The sequence below is a fragment of the Aquarana catesbeiana genome, linkage group LG04, assembly GCF_042186555.1.
Source record: "Aquarana catesbeiana isolate 2022-GZ linkage group LG04, ASM4218655v1, whole genome shotgun sequence".
Classification (NCBI taxonomy): domain Eukaryota; kingdom Metazoa; phylum Chordata; class Amphibia; order Anura; family Ranidae; genus Aquarana; species Aquarana catesbeiana.
Genome location: NC_133327.1, coordinates 186,736,588 through 186,760,681, shown reverse-complemented (window position 1 = coordinate 186,760,681; position 24,094 = coordinate 186,736,588). Strand labels below are relative to the sequence as shown.

Below are 24,094 nucleotides of genomic sequence, written 5' to 3'. Positions count from 1 at the left end.
TGGGCTGCCTGGGATACACAGAGATCTGTCTTCCTGCATTACAGAAAGACAAGCTCTCTGTGTGGTCCCCTGTTAGAATGGAGATCTGCCTTGTTTACTTCAGCAGATCCCCGTTCTGTCTCTGCGGGGAATGATCGTGGGAGGCCGGCGGACATCGAGTCCGCCAGACATGCTGGCTACCTGGTTGACCAATTGGCACGCGCCGCACTCAGAAGCTAGTGCATTAACCAACATGCGGGTACAGCGATTCACGCAGCTGAGCCACCTTGCCTCAAGTATAACTACGGCGGGTGGTCAGCAAGTGGTTAACCTCCCTGGCGGTATTCCCAAGTCTGGCTCGAGGTGGAATTTCAGAACCAAAAGCGGTAACCCCGAGCCACACTCGGGATCTCATCATAGGATCCAAGAAGAGCTTACTTACCTTGTCCCCAGGATCCTGCGATGTCTCCCCGCAGTGTGAGCGGCTCGTCCTCCGCTTGATTCATCACGGAGCCAAGCTCTGTTCTCTGCAAGCGTTGCGACGCACGGGAACGTAGAACGGTGCCAAATTCAAAAAGTGAAACACACACAATACATACAGTATACTGTAATCTTACAGATTACATTACTGTATGAAATTATTTCACTTCCCTTTTGTCCCTATTGGTTTGTCCAGTGCCCTGCATGCAGTTTTATATTATATATACTGTTCTTTCTGCCTGGAAACTGGAGATTGTCCATAGCAACCAAAACTGTCCCTTTACATCAAAAGGGGTTTTAGACCAGCTAGAAAACAGCGATAATAAACTAGAATCACTTGCAGAATTGAGCGATAGTGATTTGTGGGGAAATTCTTCATTAAACACTGAAAAGTAATGAGTGACAATTCTGCAACTGAGCAAATTTCAGTGTTTTTGATTTGATTACATTATTGAATATTTTTTATTATTATTATATTATTATTTGGTATAATTATTTATAGTTATTTATTATTTTATAATTTATGATTTCGTGTTTCAAACTTTATCATACCCGAGATGTGTACTAGACTCTTGTTTGGACAGATTTAAGTGTGTTATTCCTAAGAATTACAGGCCTACAATATAAAACGCCAAATTTCAATGCAAAATAATTGTACCGCTTTCAGCATCAAAAATCTGACATAATCATAAATCCAGGGAGGTTAAACAAAAGGCGGGCTGACAGCGCCCACTGCTGTTTGCATGTAGCCAAATACAGAGAGTATATCTCTGGTTTTGGATGAATGTCTGAGCCTAAACAGTCAGCTGCATCCAGGCTCAGACATATCTCCCTACAGGAAGGCAACAGGCAGTCCTGGTACCAAATAATTGTTAGTAGATAGAAAGGAGAGTGTACATCACATTGCAATGTGAATGATGCCAATGTTATTGAGCAAATTGTATAGAAAATTATTTTTGAAATAAATGAAGCAGGGGTAGGACAGAAATAATTGTGGGGAGTCACTGTGGTTGGTTTACTAAATGCAAATAGACTTTAAATAGATGCGCTGATTTCCCCCAGAGCTGAGTGTGGTGAAGCTTCACTTGGTAAAGATCACCCAATCAGGTGCAAGGAAAATAAAACAGCATTACTGCTTGTACATGATTGGATGATGGAAATCAGCAGAGCTTCCCTGCATTCACTAAGAGAAAATGAGTGCAACCGCACTTGCAAAGAGTACAGTCTATTTACCTTTAGTAACTCAACCCCATTGCCTTATAATCCCTCTCCATGACACCAGTTCTGCATATTGGTTGCTGATTTTATGCAAAAACAATGACGTTATTCATATTGATACACATACACTGGAAAACAATAATCTTTTATCACATTGGAAATATTTCTGTTCGCCCACAAATGTGATATGAAAGAAGTCATTTTAATAACTATACAAATTACTTAACAAACTCATTAACTATGATGAGGATTATACTGTACGTGGAAAAAAAGGAAGCTGAGAATGGAGAAGTTTACCAGTGAAGTAATATGAAAACAAAGAGAACAAACCAGTGTACAATCCTTCGTTGTCTGGCAGCAATGTGCTATCTGGCACCAGCATATGTGAGGATAATGGTGAAGAGGTATGTAGATTCTTTATGCCAATTATATGCATTGTACTATATGTTCAGATTGGCTGGATCTTAAATGAGGGTCAGGGGGATAGCGTCACTCACTTGATTCTTTTCAATTCATCTAATTGCCTCGGTAGAGGATAGGGGGTCTGGGGGATTATATATCCTCATCACCGGAGTCTTATTTTATTCTCATCACCGGAGTCTTTTTTTATTCTCATCACCGGAGTCTTATTTTATTCTCATCACCGGAGTCTTATTTTATTCTCATCACCGGAGTCTTATTTTATTCTCATCACCGGAGTCTTATTTTATTCTCATCACCGGAGTCTTTTTTTACACTAAACTTTAAGAAAAAGGCTCAATCCATAGAGAAACTTCATTGCTGTGATGAGAAAATTAGATAACAGTAATGACCAGCCCACTGGCATCCATCCAAAAATAGAATATTCATTTTGTGGTAATTGGTAATGTTGGTAATGTTCCAGTTATCACACTTATCTTTGTTCTGTTTGCTTTCCTTCCAATTATAGGGTCTAATGCACAGAACAGTTGGTGTGGTGGTCACACAAACAGTCAGAATTTAGGATTTATTTTTGTAACAGCCAGTTGAGAATTGGAATCAATTTTCTAACTACCCCTCCACTAGAAATCGGTCAGCTAAAGACAAATTTCTATTCACCCTCCACATTTATTTTTTTTTTCCCAAGTGTCTGGTGTTTGGACTACACGACAAACCACAAAAATAAATACATTTAATTAATCACTTTTTAATATGATGGGATATTAGAAGGAGGTAGGAAATGGCAGCCCCTTTATTTCCCCCAGTACAGATTCACTGTTACTTTTTTTCTGTTAACACAAAAGCATCGTAATGTAAGTGGATGGCGCAAAAACACCAAGCAGCTGTAGAATTATAAGCAATTTTTTAGATTGAAATTTGTAGGCATTTATCCCATAGCAACTAATAGATCATCTTTCGCTGAAAATATAGTTCTCAACTAGAATACAGTTGTTACTGGTTACCACGATTTCCATTGCATATTTGTTCTATGAACTGCCAATGAACCTCTCATGTGTTGTACACACAACTTTCACTTCCCTCTGCTTCATCAGTAAAGGTCCATGCATTCATTTATTTATTAAATTGATTTACTAAATTAGTAGGGCATGTTCAATTTTTGAAAGTGAATTGTCACTTAGCTTAGTGAATGTGGTGAAAATTCTCTTTGCAAAGAATTCCTAATCACAAGCAATCTGATTGGATGCAATTGCTGTTCACTGAGAATTTGTGGACCTACGGGACCACCCACAGCTCAAACTTCACCCGATTCAGCAGCAATTGGACAAAATTCAAGCAGTATATGGCCAATTAAGCTAAAGTGAACAGTCTATTTGCTTTTAAAATCAACCCCAATAAGTCAAATACTAGAACACTTCCTGTCTAAAGCTGGCCATACACAGCTTTTCTTCATTCAGCTATAGAGTGCAGATGGACAAATCTTTCTTTACAGTTAGGCTTGTTTCACACAGGCTTCATGATCAGCACCAACCTGTCAGTTTTTCAGGTGGACCTGATCGGACCCTCCAGTCTCTTCTATGGAGCGGCGGATGTCAGCGGACACATGTCTGCTGACACCCGCCACCATCCAATCCGATCCTGTCTGCCAAACATAGACGGATGGGGGACCTATTCCCCATCCGTCCGTGGGTTTGGATGGCATCGGATGGAAATGGCAAGCAGTCTGTTTCCATCCGATTGTCCCATAGAGAAGAGCGGGACCGTGTCCGTGTCTGCTCTGCATAATGTAGTGGGCACGGACCTGTCATCCGCCTGCTCAGCAGGGATCCCCCATTGAGCAACCTGATTCCGTTTAGGGGGGCACCCATGTGCAGGGGGCTTTATTGTATTCTGATGGCTGGCACCCATGGCTGTCATAATATCCATACAGCAGTTACAGCAGTTACATCTGACTGAATGCAGCCACTGTTCAGCTGAAAATGCTCCATCTGGCTCCTTCAAATTTTCAATCAAAGGATGGGCGGCACAGTGGTGTAGTGGATAGCACTTTCACCTAGCAGTAAGAAGGGTCACTGGTTCGAATCCCAACCACAACTACCTGCCTGGAGTTTGCATGTTCTCCCTGTGCCTGTGTGGATTTCCTCTGGATACTCCGTCTTCCTCCCACACTCCAAAGACATGCTGGTAGGTTAATTGGCTTCTGTCTAAATTGTCCCTAGTATGTATATATATGAATGTGAGTTAGAGACCTTAGATTGTAAGCTCCTTGAGGGTAGGGACTGATGTGAATGTACAATGTATATGTAAAGCGCTGCGTAAAATTGACGGCGCTATATATAAGTACCTGAAATAAATAAATAAAAATGTTAAGTGGGAGGGTGGTGACATGGCCTCTGATGGAGCGAATGTTGCATGGTAAATGACCAGCTTAATGACATGAAGTTTGTACCATTGCTTACGGTGGTAAAGATAAAAAGGGCAGATATAGTAACATAATCAAGTCTCACATTGTTTCAGCACAATACTGTGCGCATAGAATATCTGATTCCATTACATGAAGCTAGGCTTGCAAAGTACACTACACTTTTGCATTCAAGTAAATGAAAAATAAAACATCCCAAAATGCATTTCTTTTGTGGTCCTCTAAGTGATCTCAGGAAAGTGAAACTTCAAACAGCAAGCTTTTTAAAAAATTGATGTTTCCATTAGTGACAGACTATCATTAATGGTATGGCTCAACCCAGGAGATAAGAACATTTCTTCTATTATGTTACTTTGTAGCTTAGTGTGTATTAAGTGCTAAAATGATAGATTCCATCAATCCCCATCGTGCTAATTACCCCACATGACCCTGAATAATAATCTGGTTTTAAGATTCTGGTCTGCAATGTAAATGTCCTGTAGTCAAGTCTTACCACACTTCCTACCATTTTTTGGTTGCACAGTACGAGGATTCAATACTGGAAATTATTCTAACAACACAATCATTGCTGTAATATCCAGTTTGATGTACAGATAGAACCACCAAGACGGCATCATTTTCAAAGATACCAAGAGATGGAATATACCACATTCAGCAAATAGAATGGAAGAAGCTGATCTACTTTACTGATAGGAATCATTATCAGAGCAGAAAAAAGGAGAAAGTGAACTTGGGAACACTATAAAGGAAAAACAGCTGGTAAGAAAATTCTTTGATTGTGTATTGCCCTCCCTTCTATTCCTCTTCATCTTTTTATTACTGTTGTACTTTTCTTTCTGGTTTTCCTGTAGCCTGAAGCAAAACTGACAATACCCAAAGCAGTAAACGAAGCAATAGGGCTATGGATGTGCAACATGTCAGAGATATGCCCCAGAGCTCTAATATGTAAAACAAGGGATTCTGGTTGTTGGCTGTTACAAAATGACAGATCCCTAACTATTAAAAAGATTTTTATAGAAATAAAGTGATATGTATTTTCAAAGTGATTGGTAAAATGAATCTCAAGAAAAAAAATGAAGACATTGGGTTTAATTTACTAAGGCAAATAGACTGATTTACATAAATCATTAGGACATTATAATTACTATTATTATGGATTTATCTAGCGCCAACAGTTTACGCAATGCTTTACAATACAAAGGGGGACAGTACAATTACAATACAGTTCAATACAGAAGGAATAAGAGGGCTCTGCTCATGGAGCTTACAATCTGAAGAGGGGGTGGGGAGGTAGTACAAAAGGTTATAGCTGTGAGGGATGATCTGACAGGTACACTACTTAGATGGAGGTGGGGTAGGCTTCCCTGAATAAGTGAGTTTTTGAGGATTGCCTCAAGGCGGACAGGGTAGGAGCTGACCTGACATACTGGGGTATGGAGTACCAGAGGATGGGAGAGGCTCTGGAGAAGTCCTCGAGGCAAATATGGGAGGAGGTAACAAGGGAGCTAGAGAGCAGGAGGTCTTGGAAGGATCAGAGCAGATGATTTAGGTGATATCTGCAGATGAGGTTGGTGATGTAGCTCAGGGAGTTGTGGATAGCTTTGTACATTGTGGTTAGCATTTAGAATTGTATACGTTGGGCTAGTGGAAGCCAGTGAAGAGATTGGCACAGAGGGGCAGCAGTCATGGATCGGTTAGTAAGGTGTAGCAGTAGCATTCATAATAGACTGAAGGGGGATAGCCTGTGTAAAGGTAGGTCAGTGAAGAGGGAGTTGCAGTAATCAAGGCAGGAAATAACCAAGAAGTGGTGTCGTTATTCAGGAAGGGGCAAATTCTGGAAATGTTGCGGAGGTTAAAGGGGTTGTAAACCCTCATGGTTTTTCACCTTAATCCAATGTGGGCACTCGGTGTGGGGAGGAGCCACCAGTGCCACCGGGGGACCCCAGAAGAGGCGGATTGGGGCCACTCTGTGCAAAGCGAACTGCACAGTGGAGGTAAGTATGACATGTTTGTTTTTTTAAAAAAAACAAAAAACGAGGGATTACAACCCCTTTAAGGTGGCAAAATTTAGCCAGTGATTGGATGTGGGGTCCGCTGATGCAGAGCAGACACAGCTGGCTGTCCTCTATGGGCTGTTGGATGAAAATAGACCGCCTGTCCGTTTCCATCCCACTGTCATCTGATCTGATTCACCAGATAGATGGGGCATGGATCCCCATCTGTGTGTTTTTAGCGGATAGGATCGGATGTCGGAGGGTGTCAATTCACACATGTCCATTGACATCTGCCGCTCCATAGAGAGTAATGGATGGTCCAATTGGGTCCACCGGAAAAACTGACAGGCAGGCCCGATCAGTCCGTCAGTGTGAAAGGGGCCTTAAGGCCACCTTCAGTGATGGTCAGATACAATATATAAAAAAGTATTTTTCGAATAAAGTACAATATGTATTTCAGCCCGTCTATTACTTTTTCATTTGTCCAGTAAAGCTGCTAACATAGCTTTATGTTATTTAAATACGGATCCATTTTAACACCTTGACTGTACAAGGTGGACTTTTTTCTCACACCATATCGCCATTTTTTCAACTTCACAGGTAAGATTGACAAGCAAGGAAAGTGATAGACACAAGATTTCAGAGTGGCAAATAACAAGTTTACTTTTCAGGTTCTTTAAGTGGGACATCAGCCCAAATTTCTTTTTTTAGTTAGAACTGAGCAGGTTTAGAAATGATTGCCAGATATTTAGCACTTTCTGTGTCCCTGTTAGATAATTATTCCTCACTTGCTGCTTGGTGACACCTAGACAAGAAATGGGTACCACTGTAAAGCTGGCCATACATGGATAGAAAATCTTTCCATAAGCCTAATCATTCACCTTTAGAAACGTTAGTGGGCACATTTCGATTCTCGAAATGCAAAGTTTATGCCAAAAGAAAGATCCATCATGTTGGAATTTTGTTGTGTAATTAAATTATTTTCTTTACATTAGTAGGGAAATCGATTATAAGTGGTTTGAAAAAACTGACAGTGCATTTACATTGATCATTGATCGACAACAAATGTACCATTTATGTAATTAATGATCAATAATATGTGAAAACAATAAATCCATGTATGGCAAGCTTAATTGGAAGACAAAGACAAAAAAAACACCTGACATAGGCCCTAACTCTTCCCAATTCTACTAAGTTAGAATATTTTTGTCTATCTTGAGCCCAACTGAAAAGAATTGCCATAATTCCTACCCAGTGATATATAGCAGAGAGGCCACAAGGTTTGGGAAATCGTATCGCTGGGCTTACAGATAGCATTAAAAACCATGTAGTGGTACTAATGCCCCGTACACATGGTCGGACATTGATCGGACATTCCGACAAATCCTAGGATTTTTTCAGACGGATGTTGGCTCAAACTTGTCTTGCATACACACGGTCACACAAGAACGCGGTGACGTAAAACACGTACGTCGGGACTCTAAACGGGGCAGTAGCCAATAGCTTTCATCTCTTTATTTATTCTGAGCATGCGTGGCACTTTGTGCGTCGGATTTGTGTACACACAATCGGAAATTCCGACAAAGGATTTTGTTTTGAAAATTTTATAGCCTGCTCTCAAACTTTGTGTGTCGGAAAATCCGACCGTGTGTACGGGGCATAACTCTCTCCCCTATATTTGAAAGATAAAAACAAAAGGTTTTGCCTGATGTTCTACTCTAATTAAAACACCTATGGCCAAATCTACTCCACTGTATCATCAAGTAATGCAGTGTACAACTTGTACACTATAGATCAGAAGGATATTTTTCCACTTGGCAAACACTGTAGTACAGTAGGAACCCTGTTCAAATCAAGATCACCTAATCCAAGACAAAGTGACTTCTGAGTCATGAATGTGTTTAAAGTGTGAAACACAGTACAATATACAATTAACTCATTTTGAAATGCTGCATGTCAGAAATCCAAAGAAGAAGTGATAGTACATTATGTCATTTATTATGTATATGAAAACCCACAGTAAAAAACCTCTATAGCAAATATACTGGCATTAAAACCTCAGACTAAGCAATAACTCACCCACCATTTTTGGCTCACGTCAGGGGAGTATATAGCATTGTGCAGAGAGTACAGCTTCACAAAGGGTTTTTTATTTTTGTCAGACTGCAGTTATTTAATGTGAGCTACAAGTTTCGGGTATCACAAAGGTTACCCCCTATCTATCTATCTATCTATCTCTCTATCTATCTATCTATCTATCTATCTATCTATCTATCTATCTATCTATCTATCTATCTATCTATCTATCTATCTATCTATCTATCTATCTATCTATCTATCTATCTACCCTTTGCAGTTCCAGTGAAGGGAACTCTTAAGGCATCAGTGTAACAAGACATTTTGGACATGTCATGCTCCCAACTTTGTGGGAACAGTTTGGGCATGGCCCCTTCCTGTTCCAACATGACTGCGCACAAGTGCACAAAGCAAGGTCCATAAAGATATGGATGAACGAGTTTGGGGTGGGGGAAGAGTTGAAGCTGTTTTAGCTGCAAAGGGTGGGCCAACTCAATATTGAACCCTACGGACTAAGACTGGGATGTCATTAAAGTTCATGTGCGTGTAAAGGCAGGTGTCACAATACTTTTGGTAATATAGTGTACGTACGTATGTATGTACGTATGTATGTATGTATCTATCTATCTATCTATCTTCAAGGAACTTTTGCAACTTTTGTAAACCTTTGCATTGCTTGTTCCTGGAGGGTGGCAACTCATTTGTATGTACATTGGATTGTGTCATTATAATTTCAAGCCCCATTTTAGGGTATGGAGATGGATGTAGAAAAAACAAAGTATTTTCTGCACATGGCCTTTTGCTCAGCTGTTCTTAATGTATTTGTTTTTTAATGACTTAATGTACTTTTCTTGCGAGTCAATGCACTGAAAACTGATGTATATTGTGTGATTCTAATATATGATAATGTATTCTCTTACAGCCATGGACTCTGACATGTTCAACTTTTCTGATAGCTCATCATCGTCCAAAAACTGTACAGGGGGCATCAGAATGGAACGAGTGGTCTTCCCCATTCTATACACAGTTACGTTCTGTCTTGGAGTTATCATGAACAGCCTATCTGTTTGTATTTTTTGCAAAGTCCCTACTAACAGTGTTTTTATTGTATATTCTAAAAATACTGTGGCCGCTGATATAATTATGACACTGGCACTGCCTTTTAAGATAGTTACAGATTCAGAAATTGCACCATGGCAGGTGAAAGTCTTTGTCTGCCGTTGTTCTGCAGTAGTATTTTACTCGGCTATGTACGTCAATATAATACTTCTTGGACTCATAGGATTGGATCGCTTTCTTAAGATTGTACAACCATACAAAAGAAGATGCATGGGTCGGCTTAGTATAGCTAAAAGGATATCTTTGTCAGTGTGGATCGTCATATTTGGACTATCAATGCCTAACATGTTGCTAAACAACATAAAAGCAACACCTGAAAATGTTAACCGCTGTTCTAGCCTCAAGACTCCACTGGGCATGGGATGGCACAAAGCTATCAGTTACATCAGCCAATTGATTTTTTGGTCCGTTTTAATTTCCATGACAGTTTTTTATACAATAATAAGCAAAAAGGTTTATGAATCTTATGTAAAATCTCACAGTAAAGACAAAGCTATGAGAAAGAACACCAAAGCCAAAGTTTTTGTTGTAGTAATTGTATTTTTCCTGTGCTTTGCGCCCTACCATTTTACGAGGGTACCCTATACATTTAGCCAGAGTGGAATGATAACAGATTGTAACATTGCCAGAAAGTTATTCCTAACTAAAGAAAGTACTTTGTGGATTGCTGCCACCAATGTATTCATGGACCCATTCATCTATGTAGTTCTCTGTAAGCCATTTAGAAAACTCATACCTGGATTTAGCAGTCCAAGAGACTCAAGCCAGGAAACACCTATCAACGAGTCAACAATGTAGGCCAAAACAAGATTAAATTTGGCTTAGAGATAAAGGATGTAAAAAAAAGTGGTTGTATATTACAGCATGGTAATGACTATCATGTTTTCCTCGTATTTGTATTACATTTTAGTCCAACCGTCTTCCCACATCCTTCAGAACCCTATACACCCACCACAGACCTCAGAACAGTAGGCAATCTTGCTCAAGATCCATGGCTTAGGCGAGTGGCTCTTCTATCCTCATCAAAGGCAGAAGGCTGTGATATACTGGGCATCTGTGGCCTTTTCTTCACAATGTGGAACCCCCCTACTAATTAGGCTTCTTCTGTCTCTGAAAAAAAGGCAGCACATGTGCAGTTTTCTGTGGTCTGGCAGCACAATGGAAGATGAAAGAGCTGCCTAAGACTACATTACTGACCCGCTGTTCCATGAACAGTGGATGTTTTCCGCACATCCTGGTAGTTTAGGTATAAAAATTAGTTGTGGTTTCTAAGTGTAATAGTTATGTCTGTTTTCTTTTTGTGCAATCATAAATACATCATTTTGTATTTATCTTACACATAGTCAAATATACTCAACTTCCCAATAAATAGAAAAAAAGATGTACTCCATTCCAGAAAATCTGCTAGCAAGATTTGAGAAGCAAAGCTAAAGTAATGAAACACCAAAATCATGAGACTTCCACATACAAGGATGTTCTAAAATAATTCTCTTTTTCTGTAGGTTCTCCTGTTTAACCACTTCAGCCCCGGCAGGATTTATCCCCCTTAATGACCAGGCCGTTTTTTGCAATACAGCACTGCGTCACTTTAACTGACCACTGCGCAGTCGTGCGACAATGTACCCAAACAAAATTGATGTCCTTTTTTCCCACAAATAGAGCTTTCATTTGGTGGTATTTGATCACCTCTGCAGTTTTTATTTTTTGCACTATAAAAAAAAAAGAGCTACAATTTTGAAAAAAAAAAAACATTCTTTTTTCTACCTTCTGCTATAATACATATACAAAAAGAAAAATATAAAAAAAAAAACAAATTTGTTCTTCAGTTTAGGCCAATATGTATTCTTCTACCTATTTTTGGTAAAAAAAAATTGCAATAAGCGTATTTTGATTGGTTTGCGTCAAAGGTATAGTGTCTACAAACTATGGCATAGACGTATGGACTTTTATTGTTTTTTATTGCTTTTACTGGTAATGGCGGCAATCTGTAATTTTTAGCAGGACTGCGACATTGCGGCAGACAAATCTGACCCCAAGTGACACTTTTTGGGGACCAGTGACATTATTACAGTGATCAGAGCTAAAATAAAATGCACTGATCAATTTATAAATTAAACTGGCAGGGAAGGGGTTAACACTAGGGGGCGATCAAGGGGTTAACTGTGTGTCCCTGGGTGTGTTCTAACTGTGTGGGGGATGGGCTTACTGGGACAACACAGAGATTGCTGTTCCTGATCAGTAGGAACAGCAGATCTCAGTATTGTCCCCTGTCAGAATGGGGATCTGCCTTGTTTACATAGGCAGATCCCCTATCTGCCTCTCTGTGCTGCGATTGTGTGTGGCCACTGTATCTCATGCATGGACCGATGTACAGGTACGTCGGTTTGCACAGCCGGGCCGCCCTGCCGCAGTATATGTGCGGTAAACAGTCCGAAAGTGGTTAAAGCGGTAGTAGACCCATCAATTTAACAGTTTCAAAAAACAGTTACATTCCAGGCATGTGCTGGAAATGTAACTCTCACATTGATTGTGCTCTCAACCCAACTATCAAACCATCCAATGGCTGGTTTTTTAACTGATCACATGTGCAGTACCATGGCAGTTGTAGATTATACAGACGCCAAGATGGCAGCTTCCTTGGCTGAAAACAATAGGAGGGTTTACTTCAACTTTAATTAGGGTTTATTACACATTACATACCAAGTTTCCTTCAGTTCAAGAAATGTTCCACTCTTCCACATTCAATGATTACCTCAAAAATTGGGTGTTGTTAGGACATGGTTGTGAGTGTTTTTGTAAACCAGGTGGGATATGTCTTATTACTTCTTTAGGAAATATTGTCATATATTAAGTGACATATGCATTTATCTGGTACACACAGAGAATAACAACAACTAGGGTTACACTGATATTTTTTTTGGACCAATACTTTCGATCAAGTACTGCCTGATATGAGTACTGATACCTTTAATAAGCTCAAATTGCACTGCAAAGAATCGCATGCGATTTGAACAGGAATTTGGTGTTCAAACGGTGTTCTGGGTTCACGCATCACAATTCTGTTCAAATCACATGCAAATTGTTTGCAATGCAAATCGAGCCCATTCATTGTGCATGGGCACAAATTGTACCACAAAGGTATTGGTTTTAAGGTATCGGAGCATTTACGAGTACTTATGCAAATGCTCAGTATCGGCACCGATAACGACATCAGTGCAACCCTAACAACAACCCCTATTATCTTATATTTAAATTCTACATCATAGAAATTTTACAAGTCTTTTTTTCAGGCCATGTCTCTGCAGAAATCCTGTTGCTGGTGACATCTTGCCAGGGAAAGCATCACTAAGACCACTGACAAAATCCTCACGGCCTTGCTCCCTTTGCTGAATGCACCAGCAGAATGATGCTCTGAAATCGCTAGCAAGCAATTTTCTGTAGTGTTCCGGGCCCATGAGGGAGCGATATCGATTAAGGAAAGTGGTTGCTGTACCCCAGTGATTTGCCATAACCCAACAGTGTGATATCAGCTTTACAATTGTATTTTAGGCATTCTTATATGTATCAGTGTCTTTAAAAATGCTATATTTTGTATACAGTGCACTTCAACATAAAGGAACAATTACACAATATACAAAATGGGTAGAACAAAAGACTATGAACGCTTTTTTTTTTTTTTTTTTACAAAGCCATCCCTGTACATGCATATCATGTTAACAGAAACATTACTGTAGTAAATAGAGACTGCTTACATGACATACCTTTTCCTTTACAGAAGATAACTCAGTATAGCAACAAATGTGTAGGTGAAAGATACTTGTGGTGTCTATGCTGCCAAAAATTCATACAGAACCATTGCTACAGTTTAGATCAGTATCAAAAGCATATTAATATACTACAACTAATAAATGGGGACGTGTCAGCTAAACACAGCTTTACATTATTTCAGGCATTAAAAGCGATTTTTAGGCTGAACCATCCACTAGAATAAGATAAAATAGGAATCAGTGTCTATAAATGGCCAATGCACTATGCTGTGTATTTGTACCTGTTCAGTATTGTATCTCACAATAGTTTTATCATCAGATAATGTTTGGATCACATGCATATATAAAGTTTAATTCACATACATTTTATAGTAGTACAGTCACTTTTCCACATGAGATTATTCACTAAATGATTATTTCTAAAGAATGACTATTTTTCTTATTTAGTGTTGTTCATATGTTATGATTCCATGTTCATCTCTCCTCAATAAACCTTCCCTGGAACCTCACAACTAATGTCTGTCTGACTTTTACAGAACTGACTATTACTTACAAAATACCAATAAAACAAACTAATAAGCTTGATGTAAATTGAACCAATCCTTGCAATGCAACCTGTGGAATAGAAAACATGAATTTCATAAAAACGTGCAAATAACATGAAGGAATTAACATGCTGCATACGTTCTCATTTTGGTCTCTTTCCCAAAGTAAGCTGGGGTGGTAAAAACAAGCCACTGAGCAGCAGTATTACCCATAGCTCCCAACTGTCCCTGATTTTGAGGGACTGTCCCTGATTTGGAGCAATGGCCCTTCCTCCTCATTTGTCCCTCATTTTGGTCTGATCTATATAGTTGTATATAAAATGCACTTTTTATCTATCAAAAGGTGTTTCCCAATGGTAAACTTTTCATCTGATTTCTAAATTGCTGCATTTGTAAATTCCAAAAGCCAATATAAAGGAATAGTAGTGGTAAAAAAAAATCACTTGTGTGTTTAACCAATCTTGTTTTTTTTATACAATTTTCCTTTAAGGGGGCGGAGCAAGGGGTGTGTCCTATGCCTGCACACTTTTGCTGATAGGTGTCCCTCATTCTTATCTCAAAATGTTGGGCGGTATGGTATTACCACCCCTCAACATCCCAACTAAACTCTAGAATACCGCTGGAGAGGGTTGTTCACATGATGCATCTGCGATGCTTTGCACAATGACAAACGTAGCATGTCAAGTTGATAGGTGGCAAACCCATTTTTTAGGGCCACCCCACAGAGCCAAGTGCTTGGTTCATGGTTGTGGTGCATTAGCCCCACTGTGAATTGCCATGTGGCAAAAAAAGAAACAAAAATAAAGGCATTCAAGAAGCAGAAGGATCGCTTTATGACTAAGGCAGGGGTGCCCAACTGCTGACCCATGGGCCATATGTGGACTGCGAAGCCCTCTGATGTGGCCCGTAATCCCCTGCTCCGGGATGGCGGGTCAGCAAGCCCAGATCGCAGGTTCCCAACCCGCCATCCCAGAGCATCAGTGTTCTGAATGGAGCCGGCGCTAGAGGAAGCATGACTGTGGAGGGGGCAGAGCCGCATAAGCCAATGCTTCCTGTATAGCACCTTCTCCTGTCACAGGTGGAGTGATACCAAATGCAATCCGTCTGGGACAGCAACAGCTGGCAATAGTTGTAGCAAGGGAGATTCCTGACTGGAAGATTATTAGTAATAAAGGTCAGTTTACATTCTAAAATCACAGTGTATATATGGGCACATCTCTTCTGCAGTGGTTACTAGGCTCCTTTCAAACTGATCCGCAGGTGTACCGCAGTACACCTGTGTGTTACCTGCACTGAGCCATAGATCTCTGTTATTACCTGCGGGTTTGGTGCACTTTCTAAAAGCGCACCAAAACGTCTGAATGCAGGAGTTTTGGTGCACTTTCAGAAAATGCACCACATCTGCAGGATATAATAGAAGTCTATGGCAAAGTGCAGCTAACCCCACAGGAAAGCTACAGGTGCACTGCACAACACTCGCGCTGCGGCTAAACCAGCCTAAGGATTCTTTCACGCGATCAGTCCAATTGGGTCCACCTGTCTTTTTTTAGGTGGGACTCTCCATCCTGATTGGCTGAGACACAGCAGCGGCGCCATTGGCCCCCACTGCTGTCAATCAAAGTCAGTTAGCCAATCTGGAGAGAGAGGGAACGGGACAGAACAACAGCTCCGTGTCTGAATGAACTCGGCTCAGGTGCCCCCATAGCAAGCTCCTTGCTGTGGGGGCACGCAACAGGAGGGAGGGGCCAGGAGCACAGAAGAGGGACCCGAGAAGAGGAGGACCCGGGCTGCTCTGTGCAAATCCACTGTATAGAGCAGGTGAGTATGTCATGTTTGTTATTTTTATTTTTTTTAAAAAGAGACTTTACAATCACTTTAAGTGGCCCTTGGGCACCCCTGGACTAAGGCCTTTGTAGGAGGCTAAAACGCAACCATTTTTAGGAATTGATTCCTTTTTATGTTTTGATAGATGAAATAAAGATATAAATTTGTAATGCCAAGACGTCTTGGTGCCTGAATTTTTACTTCAGGAAGCAGAAGGATTGCTTTCTGAATGCCTGACAGTGGCTGTTTAGTCACACACCAAAAAACGCTCCACTGTGGATCGCTTTTTAGAACACGATTTTGTGTAAACCTAACCTTGAAGCTAGGCTTACATTTGCAGTTAGGGGACATTAAAAAAAACACATGCATTGTCATCACCTCCCAACTGCTTCCTTTTAAGCTGCAAAGATGGTGGGGGGTGTACAGTGCAAAGCATCAAGGCATAGCAAACATGATTCCTTCTGTCGCATTTGGTGGGCAGTACCACCTGCTGAATGTGATCAATTCAACTAAATGGAGCCAAACTGTAACCACATGTTGTGGTGCAGCTTTTTAGTGGTTCACATATCGTCTCCTTACCGCCTATCTAACATCCTCTGAAAAGCAATTCACCAAGGGTGACGAATGTATAAATGAACCCTAATGCCTCGTACACACGATCAGAAATTCTGCCAGCAAAAGTCGGATGTGAGCTTTTGGTCAGAAATTCCGACCGTGTGTATGCTCCATCGGACTTTTGCTGGCAGAATTCCAGCCAGGAAAAGATTGAGAGCAGGTGCTCTATTTTTCCGTAGGAAAAAGTTCCTATCTGAAAATGCGTTCGTCTATATGCAATTCAGACGCTCAAAAAATCACGCATGCTCAGAAACAATTTGACGCATGCTCGGAAGCATTGAACTTCATTTTCTCGGCTCGTCATAGTGTTGTACGTCACCGGGTTCTTGACGGTGGAAAGTTCAGAGAACTTTTGTGTGACCGTGTGTATGTAAGCCAAGCTTGAGTGGAATTCCGTCAGGAAAAAACATCCAAGTTTTTTCTGACGGAATTTCTGATCGTGTCTATGGGCCATTAGAGAAGTAATCCCCTTAGAATGCTGACCAAAAGCTATGTTTCAAATGTGAGCCTGCTTTGCACCGGTATATTTATTTTTACATATTCTAACATATTATATCGAGAACAATATTCTGAGGGTTCATATGGACTGGAAACAGAGGGTGTAATAAAATAATTTCCAGGGTAAATGTGCAGCTAACATTACATGATAAACCTCATCATGCACAGTACAATTCTGGAGGTCTGTATCACAATATATGACATACACTATATTGTCAAAAGAATTGGGACACCTGATTTTACACGCACATAAACTTGAATGGCATCCCAGTCTTCGTCCGTAGGGTTCAATATTGAGTTGGCCCACCCTTTTCAGCTATAACAGCTTCAACTCTTCTGGGAAGGCTGTCCACAAGGTTTAGGAGTGTGGCTATGGGTATGTTTGACCATTCTTTCAGACGCGCATTTGTAAAGGTCAGGCACTGATGTTGGACAAGAAGGCCTGAATCGCAGTCTGCACTCTAATTCATCCCAAAGGTGTTCTATAGGGTTGAGGTCAGGAAGGCCAGTCAAGTTCCTCCACCCCAAACTTATTCATCCATGTCTTTATGGACCTTGCTTTGTGCACTGGTCCAAATCATTAGGTGGAGGGGGGGATTATGGTGTGGGGTTGTTTTTCAGGGGCTGGGCTTTTCCCCTTAGTTCCAGTGAAGAAAACTCTTAAGGCGTCAGCACACCAAAACATTTTGGGCAATTTCGTGCTCCCAACTTTGTGCAGGCCAGACACATTCCTCCACCCCAAATGCGCTCATCCATGTCTTTATGCACCCTACGGACTAAGACTGGGATGCCGTTCATGTGCGTGTAAAGACAAGGTAAATACTTTTGACAATATAGTGTATGTATTAAAGTGCACTATAAACGCGCTCATCCATGTCTTTATGCACCCTACGGACTAAGACTGGGATGCCATTCATGTGCGTGTAAAGATAAGGTAAATACTTTTGACAATATAGTGTATACAGTGGGGACAGAAAGTATTCAGACCCCCTTAAATTTTTCACTCTTTGTTAAAAAAACCTTCTCCAGAGTGCTTAGGACCTCAGACTGGGCCAAACGTTTACCTTCCAACAAGACAATGACCCTAAGCACACAGCTAAAATAACGAAGGAGTGGCTTCACAACAACTCCGTGACTGTTCTTGAATGGCCCAACCAGAGCCCTGACTTAAACCCAATTGAGCATCTCTGGAGAGACCTAATAATGGCTGTCCACCAACGTTTACCATCCAACCTGACAGAACTGGAGAGGATCTGCAAGGAGGAATGGCAGAGGATCCCCAAATCCAGGTGTGAAAAACTTGTTGCATCTTTCCCAAAAAGACTCATGGCTGTATTAGATCAAAAGGGTGCTTCTACTAAATACTGAGCAAAGGTTCTGAATACTTAGGACCATGTGATATTTCAGTTTTTGTTTTTTAATAAATCTGCAAAAATGTCAACAGTTCTGTGTTTTTTCTGTCAATACGGGGTGCTGTGTGTATATTAATGAGGGAAAAAAATGAACTTAAATGATTTTAGCAAATGGCTGCAATATAACAAAAGAGTGAAAAATTTAAGGGGGTCTGAATACTTTCCGTCCCCACTGTATATTAAAGTGCACTATAAATATGAATTTCCTTTTTAATGTTGTTCTCTGGTAAATAATACAACCCCATACCTCCAGACTTTGTGAGATGGGAAAGAAGGACACACTTTAGCACAAAGTATATAGGAAAATGCCATCTCCAGTGACACAGACCATGAAGTTTAATGCACAAAAATAAGTGGTTTAACCCATTTAATTATCACTACATTTCCTTTATTTCGATTTTTCAAAAGACACAAAGAATAATTTGAAAGCTAGATAAAAAGTTTACTGCAGTAAAACACTTTTGATAGTTAAATAATACATATTTATAGATGTTTTACATCAGTATGGATGAGCTGAACACCCCCCAGTTTGGTTCACAGCAGAACATGCGAACAGGCAAAAACTGTGTGTGAACACGCAAACACCATTAAAGTCTATGGGACACGAACATGAAAAATCAAAAGTGCTCATTTTAAAGGCTTATATGCAAGTTATTGCAAAAAAAGGATTTGGGGACCCGGGTCCTGCACCAGGGGACATTTATCAATGCAAAAAAGTTTTAAAAAGTCATTTTTTTCGAAAGCAGTGATTTTAATAATGCTTAAAGTGAAACAAAAATTAAATAATCCTCTAAATATCATACCTGGAGGGTGTCCTTAGTATGCCTGTAAAGTAGAGCATCTTTCCCATGTTTTTTAACAGTGGCACAGCAAAATTACTATTCTAAAGGAAAAAATGTAATTTAAAACTGCTTGCAGCTGTAATGTATGTATGGTATGGATATTAAGGGGAACCCCGCACCAAAATTAAAAAAAAAAAAATGGCGTGGGAGTCCCTTAGGCACTATATACTCTGAACAGCAGTATATATACCATACGGCCTGCCCTATATCCTCTGCAGAAAATCTGGGCCTCAGGTGTTGGTGGTACCAGAACACTGTAAGCCCTCACAGTTACTCTTGTTGGAGGCAGGAATGGGCCCTGCTGTGAAATATTATATCAAAAATTGTAATTACATTTCCCTGTTATACAGGGGCAGAAAAGTTGGGCCTTGGGTGGTGGTAGCGCCAGAACACCGTAAACCCTCACAGTTACTCTTGTTGGGTGCAGGAACTTGCCCTGCTGTGAAATATTATATCAAAAATTGTAATTACATGCCCCTGTTAAACAGGGGCAGAAAAAATGGGCCTTGGGTAGTGGTGGTGCTACAGCACTGTAACCCCTCACAGATACTCTTGTTGGGTGCAGGAATGGGCCCTGCTGTGAAATATTAGATAAAAAATTGTAATTACATGCCCCTGTTAAACAGGGGCAGAAAAATTGGGCCTTGGGTGGTGGTGCCCTAAGCCAAAAATATTGTTGGAAGCTAGCATCATCAGTCAGCATAGGCAGCCTTCAAAGGATCCCATATCCATAGCAATTTCAAATCAGTTACATCAGTATCAGGTGCTTGATAGCTGCTGATCCAAGACCGATTCATTTTTATGAATGTGAGTCTATCAACAGAGTCTGTGGACAGGCGCACTCTTTGACCCTCCGGCAGCACTGAATGTGCGTTCAGAAAGCATGTTGGATGCAGGATAGGCCAGTAGCTCAATTGCATATTGAGCAAGTTCTGGCCAGTGGTCCATCCTCAAGACCCAGTAACTCAGTGGATGCTCTGTTAGAAAGGTCTCCAAGTCTGCTCTTGCCCCTAAATATTCCTGCACCATATAATGCAGACGCTGGCAATGGTTGCTTCAACTGTTCAGACCTTGGCGCTGAGGATTGTAAAATTGGCATCGGTCAGCCGGCCCCCTTCTCCACCGCTCTTCCTCTGACTGAATGAAGCATCAGCAACACATTGTCCAGCACCAGGAAATGGTAACTTCCCAGAGTTTGGAAATGCGTTGCACAAACCTTTCTTCAAGGCCTCCTGAAGATGTTTTATCCTCTGCTCCCTCTGCGAAGGAAGGATGAGTTCTGCAACCTTACCCTTGTAACATGGATCAAGAAGATTTGCCAGCGAGTAATGATCCCTCTCCTTGATACCACGAATCCTAGGGTCCTTTCTCAGGCTTTGCAGAATCAATGAGGCCATGCAGCGTAAGTTTGCAGAGGCATTCGATTATGAGTCCTCTGGGTCACTAAGGATCATATTATCCGTACTACCTCCTCCCAGTCACGTACAACTCCTTGGGTTTCTGAGGACTGAAAACCATCCCTTGAAGACTGCTGCTGAGTGTTATCCTCTACATCCATGCTGGCACAATCCTCCTTCTCCTTCTCTTCTTTCCGTGTGTTTGGCTTCCTCTTGCTGTTCTGCCTTAAGTGCCCTGTCCATTATTCCACGAAGTGTGTGCTCCAGCAGGAAGAGTAGAGGGACAGTGGCACTGATGCATGCATTGTCGCTGCTCACCATCCTTGTGGCCTCCTCAAATGGTGACAGGACAGTGCATGTATCCTTGATCAGTATCGTGGCGAAAAGAAGACAAGCTATCCTGACCCTGTCCTGATGCCATACTCGCACAGATACTCACTGATGACCCTCTGCTGTGTGTGTGCAGCTGCTGCAGCAATGCCAACATTGAGTTCCCCCTGGTGGGCATGTCACAAATGAGGCAGTTGGTGGGAAGGTTGCATTCCCTTTGAATTTCAGCCAGCCGAGCACTGGCATTGTATAACCAGTGGTAATGACCGCAGACTTTTCTGTTCTGCCTCAGGAGATCTTGTAAGCTTGGGTACCTGCTCAAGAACTGCTGCACCACCAAATTCAGGACATGTGCCAAATATGGAACATGAGTCAAGTGTCCCTGTTGGAGGGCGGAGAGAAGGTTGGTGCCATTGTCGCATACAACCATTCCTGTCTGATATTGGCATGGCGTCAACCACCTCTGAGCCTGCCCCTGCAGAGCTGACAGAATCTCTGCCTCAGTGTGGTTCCTGTGCCCTAGGCAGACCAACTCTGGCATCTTTTAGCCTGACTGCTTGCGTAGCCCCTTGAACACTTACGGAGCACCCTGGGTTTAGAGGACAAATCTGCAGAAGAGGCCATAGAGGAAGAAGAAGAGGAGGGGGTGGAGGAGAGAGATGTGGCAGAATCACCACTAGCATTTTGGAGGCATGGTGGCGGAATAAGCTCCAACAACACTGAACCCTGTCCTGCATCCTTCCCAGCTGCCAGCAGAGTTGCTCAGTGTGCCGTGAAGGAAAGGTAATGTCCCTGCCCATGCCAGCTGGACCATGAGTCAGCGGTAATATAAACCTTACCTTGTCCAACAAGGCCAAAACATTGCCTTCCACATGCCGGTAGAGAGCCTGAATGTTCTTCAGTGAAAAGAAATGGCGTTTTGGAACCTGCTCCTAAGGTACAGCAATTCTGCTGGTTCCTGCTGAACCAACTAAATTTTGGCACGTGTATACACAGCTTAATTCTTACACCTTTGTTGACTTAGTTTGTACTCCTTTCTCTGCTGTGTTTCTGCAGTATAATGCCGAGTTTCATTAAGCTCATGGCTTCTATACATGCATATTGCTTTTGTGAGGACACTCTCAGCATTCTTTATCTTGCACTGACATCCCTTGATCCAGGGAATATTCTTCCTTTAATGAGTTCACTGTGCAATGATCCAAATTCATATATTGCAGCTAAATGCCTCAGTTTGGTGTCATATTGGTATATAGTCTCTGCCTGACCTTAATCTGTAGTATTGAAGATGTATCTGTCATATATGATGTTTTGCAAAGGCATAAATGCCTCTGTAATGTATTTTTAGTTTTGTGCACATCCTCAGACTGCATGAGATGATGATACATATTAAAACAGTCTTTACCCAGCACGGTGCATAAGGTAGCCCTTTCTATCTAGTGGCCTTTATTGTCCAGTTCAGTAGTTACATCATAATCCTTTCATGGCGATCTGAAGAAGGTCTTGTGTGTTACTAGGTCTCCTGTACAGTTCATAGAATTTTAAACTGGTAGGTTGTTTTTAGTCATTGTCTTTTATTATGTATGCTTAAACTAGCCATCATGAAGGAAGACTTTTCTGTCACTTTTTTGCACTTGCTGGCTAAGAACTTCTAATACCACGTGTTCATGAAGCTTGAATCAGAGTAACAACTTTATAGAGACACACAACAAAAATAGTAATGCTGGGTATACAAAAACGGACAGATCCCTGCATCAACACAAGGATGGGTGATGCAGGAATCTCTCCCGCTGTCCTATTGTATTCTGACAGCAGCACTTCCCCTACCCACCAGAATACATTGATCAGTTATCGACTGCAAGCGCTTATCAAATGCTGGTTTTCCAGTAAGACCATTCGACATTAGACAGAAGCCGGTCTTCTGCTGAACAGACAGTGGTACATATGTCCAATTCCTGCAGAACCAGCCAACTCTCTGTAGGGGTGTACTGGGCTTTAGCCGGACTGATTGCTTGATAAGAATGGCTCTTACATCTGACAAGGTTTTTTTGCTGTCTGTGTCTTCCTGTTCTGGTGGCAACCGTATGTCCTATTTCTTGTATAGTGTCATAATAACCAGAAGTTAGGGAAAATACCTATACCAGGAATCACAGAAATAAAAACCTGATATAAATTTCAGTTCCTACCCATTCTATATAAAAATACAAAAATTGGTCAAAGTTGGGCTTTATTTTGGTGACACACTTTTATCTTCTTCATTTTAACTGTAGTTATCAAAGCACTGGCAGTGATTCTTTAGTAAAAAGAACAATAAAGAGCAGAAGTCCAGGAATAAGGAATATGCCCATGGTCATGAGATATCAGTAGCAATAAAACGCAATTGAATTTGCTGATTATTCTTTATATAATTTCAGCACTCATGTGGCTTCTTTAGTTTATCTCATGACTAGAGAAAGCCAAAAATGTAATATGTTGCAGTTTGCAGGTCTTTGGTGAAGTGGTTGCATTGGTTTTTGCTTTTCCCTTAATCTTCACCTGGTGATCCTACCCCAGGGTGGGTTAATTACTTCTCCACTGTATCTAAGGGGGCAGCTACCGTTGTCACTCTAGGCAGCTCTGACGATTTTCCTCTCTTCCTCTTTGTTACATAGGGAATATGGTAGGGGGTTTAGTCGTTTACAGAAGATAGTTTGGTAAGGAAGATCACACTGTTTGTAATTTCTGCTTACTTCATAGGAAATGACAAGGACACTGCATTTGTGACAATATAAACAAGTATTTTTTTTGTACTTGCTGAAAATGTTTTTAGCCTGAAAAAAGAAAATTAATGCAGTCATAGGTTCTTAGACCAGAATTGCCCAATATGATGTGTATAACAGTTACAGAGCAGTAGAAAAAAATTGAACCAATTCTAGCTATCAAAATGGTTGCTGCAAGCAGTGAGCAGGGCACTCTTCTCCAGAGTGAGGTGGTGATGAAGGGGAACTCATAGCCTTCAGAGAAGCTTAACTCCAGCCAACAACTTTTATTGTGTTTTAAATACCTCCCAATAGTTCCAGATTCTGAGGGACTGCCACTGATTTTAATACAAATCCAAGAAAACCGACCACTGTCCTGCCCAGCATCACTATTCTGCACAGTGATGCAGGGCAGGAGAAACGA

The 24,094-nt window shown here is 41.1% G+C and overlaps 2 protein-coding genes across 7 annotated transcripts in view; one reads left to right on the top strand and one right to left on the bottom strand.

Moving 5' to 3' along the window:
* Nucleotides 1-24,094, bottom strand: part of MED12L (mediator complex subunit 12L) — a 777,103-nt gene that overhangs the window by 336,564 nt on the left and 416,445 nt on the right. The gene's annotated exons all lie outside the window — the stretch shown is intronic.
* P2RY13 (purinergic receptor P2Y13) lies at nt 1,645-13,984 on the top strand. 2 transcript variants are annotated; one of them, XM_073626007.1, is made up of 3 exons: nt 1,645-2,081; nt 5,098-5,275; nt 9,509-13,984. In XM_073626007.1, exon 3 carries the CDS (start codon nt 9,511-9,513, stop codon nt 10,501-10,503), a length of 993 nt encoding a protein of 330 aa, XP_073482108.1. In that variant the 5' UTR covers nt 1,645-2,081; nt 5,098-5,275; nt 9,509-9,510; the 3' UTR covers nt 10,504-13,984. The 2 variants fall into 2 exon arrangements, with proteins under 2 accessions (XP_073482108.1, XP_073482107.1); XM_073626006.1 differs by having other exon boundaries at nt 5,040-5,275.

Bases quoted from the DNA above. Each gene is read 5' to 3' on its own strand.
- P2RY13 (XM_073626007.1), top strand. From the start codon at position 9,511: ATGGACTCTGACATGTTCAACTTTTCTGATAGCTCATCATCGTCCAAA.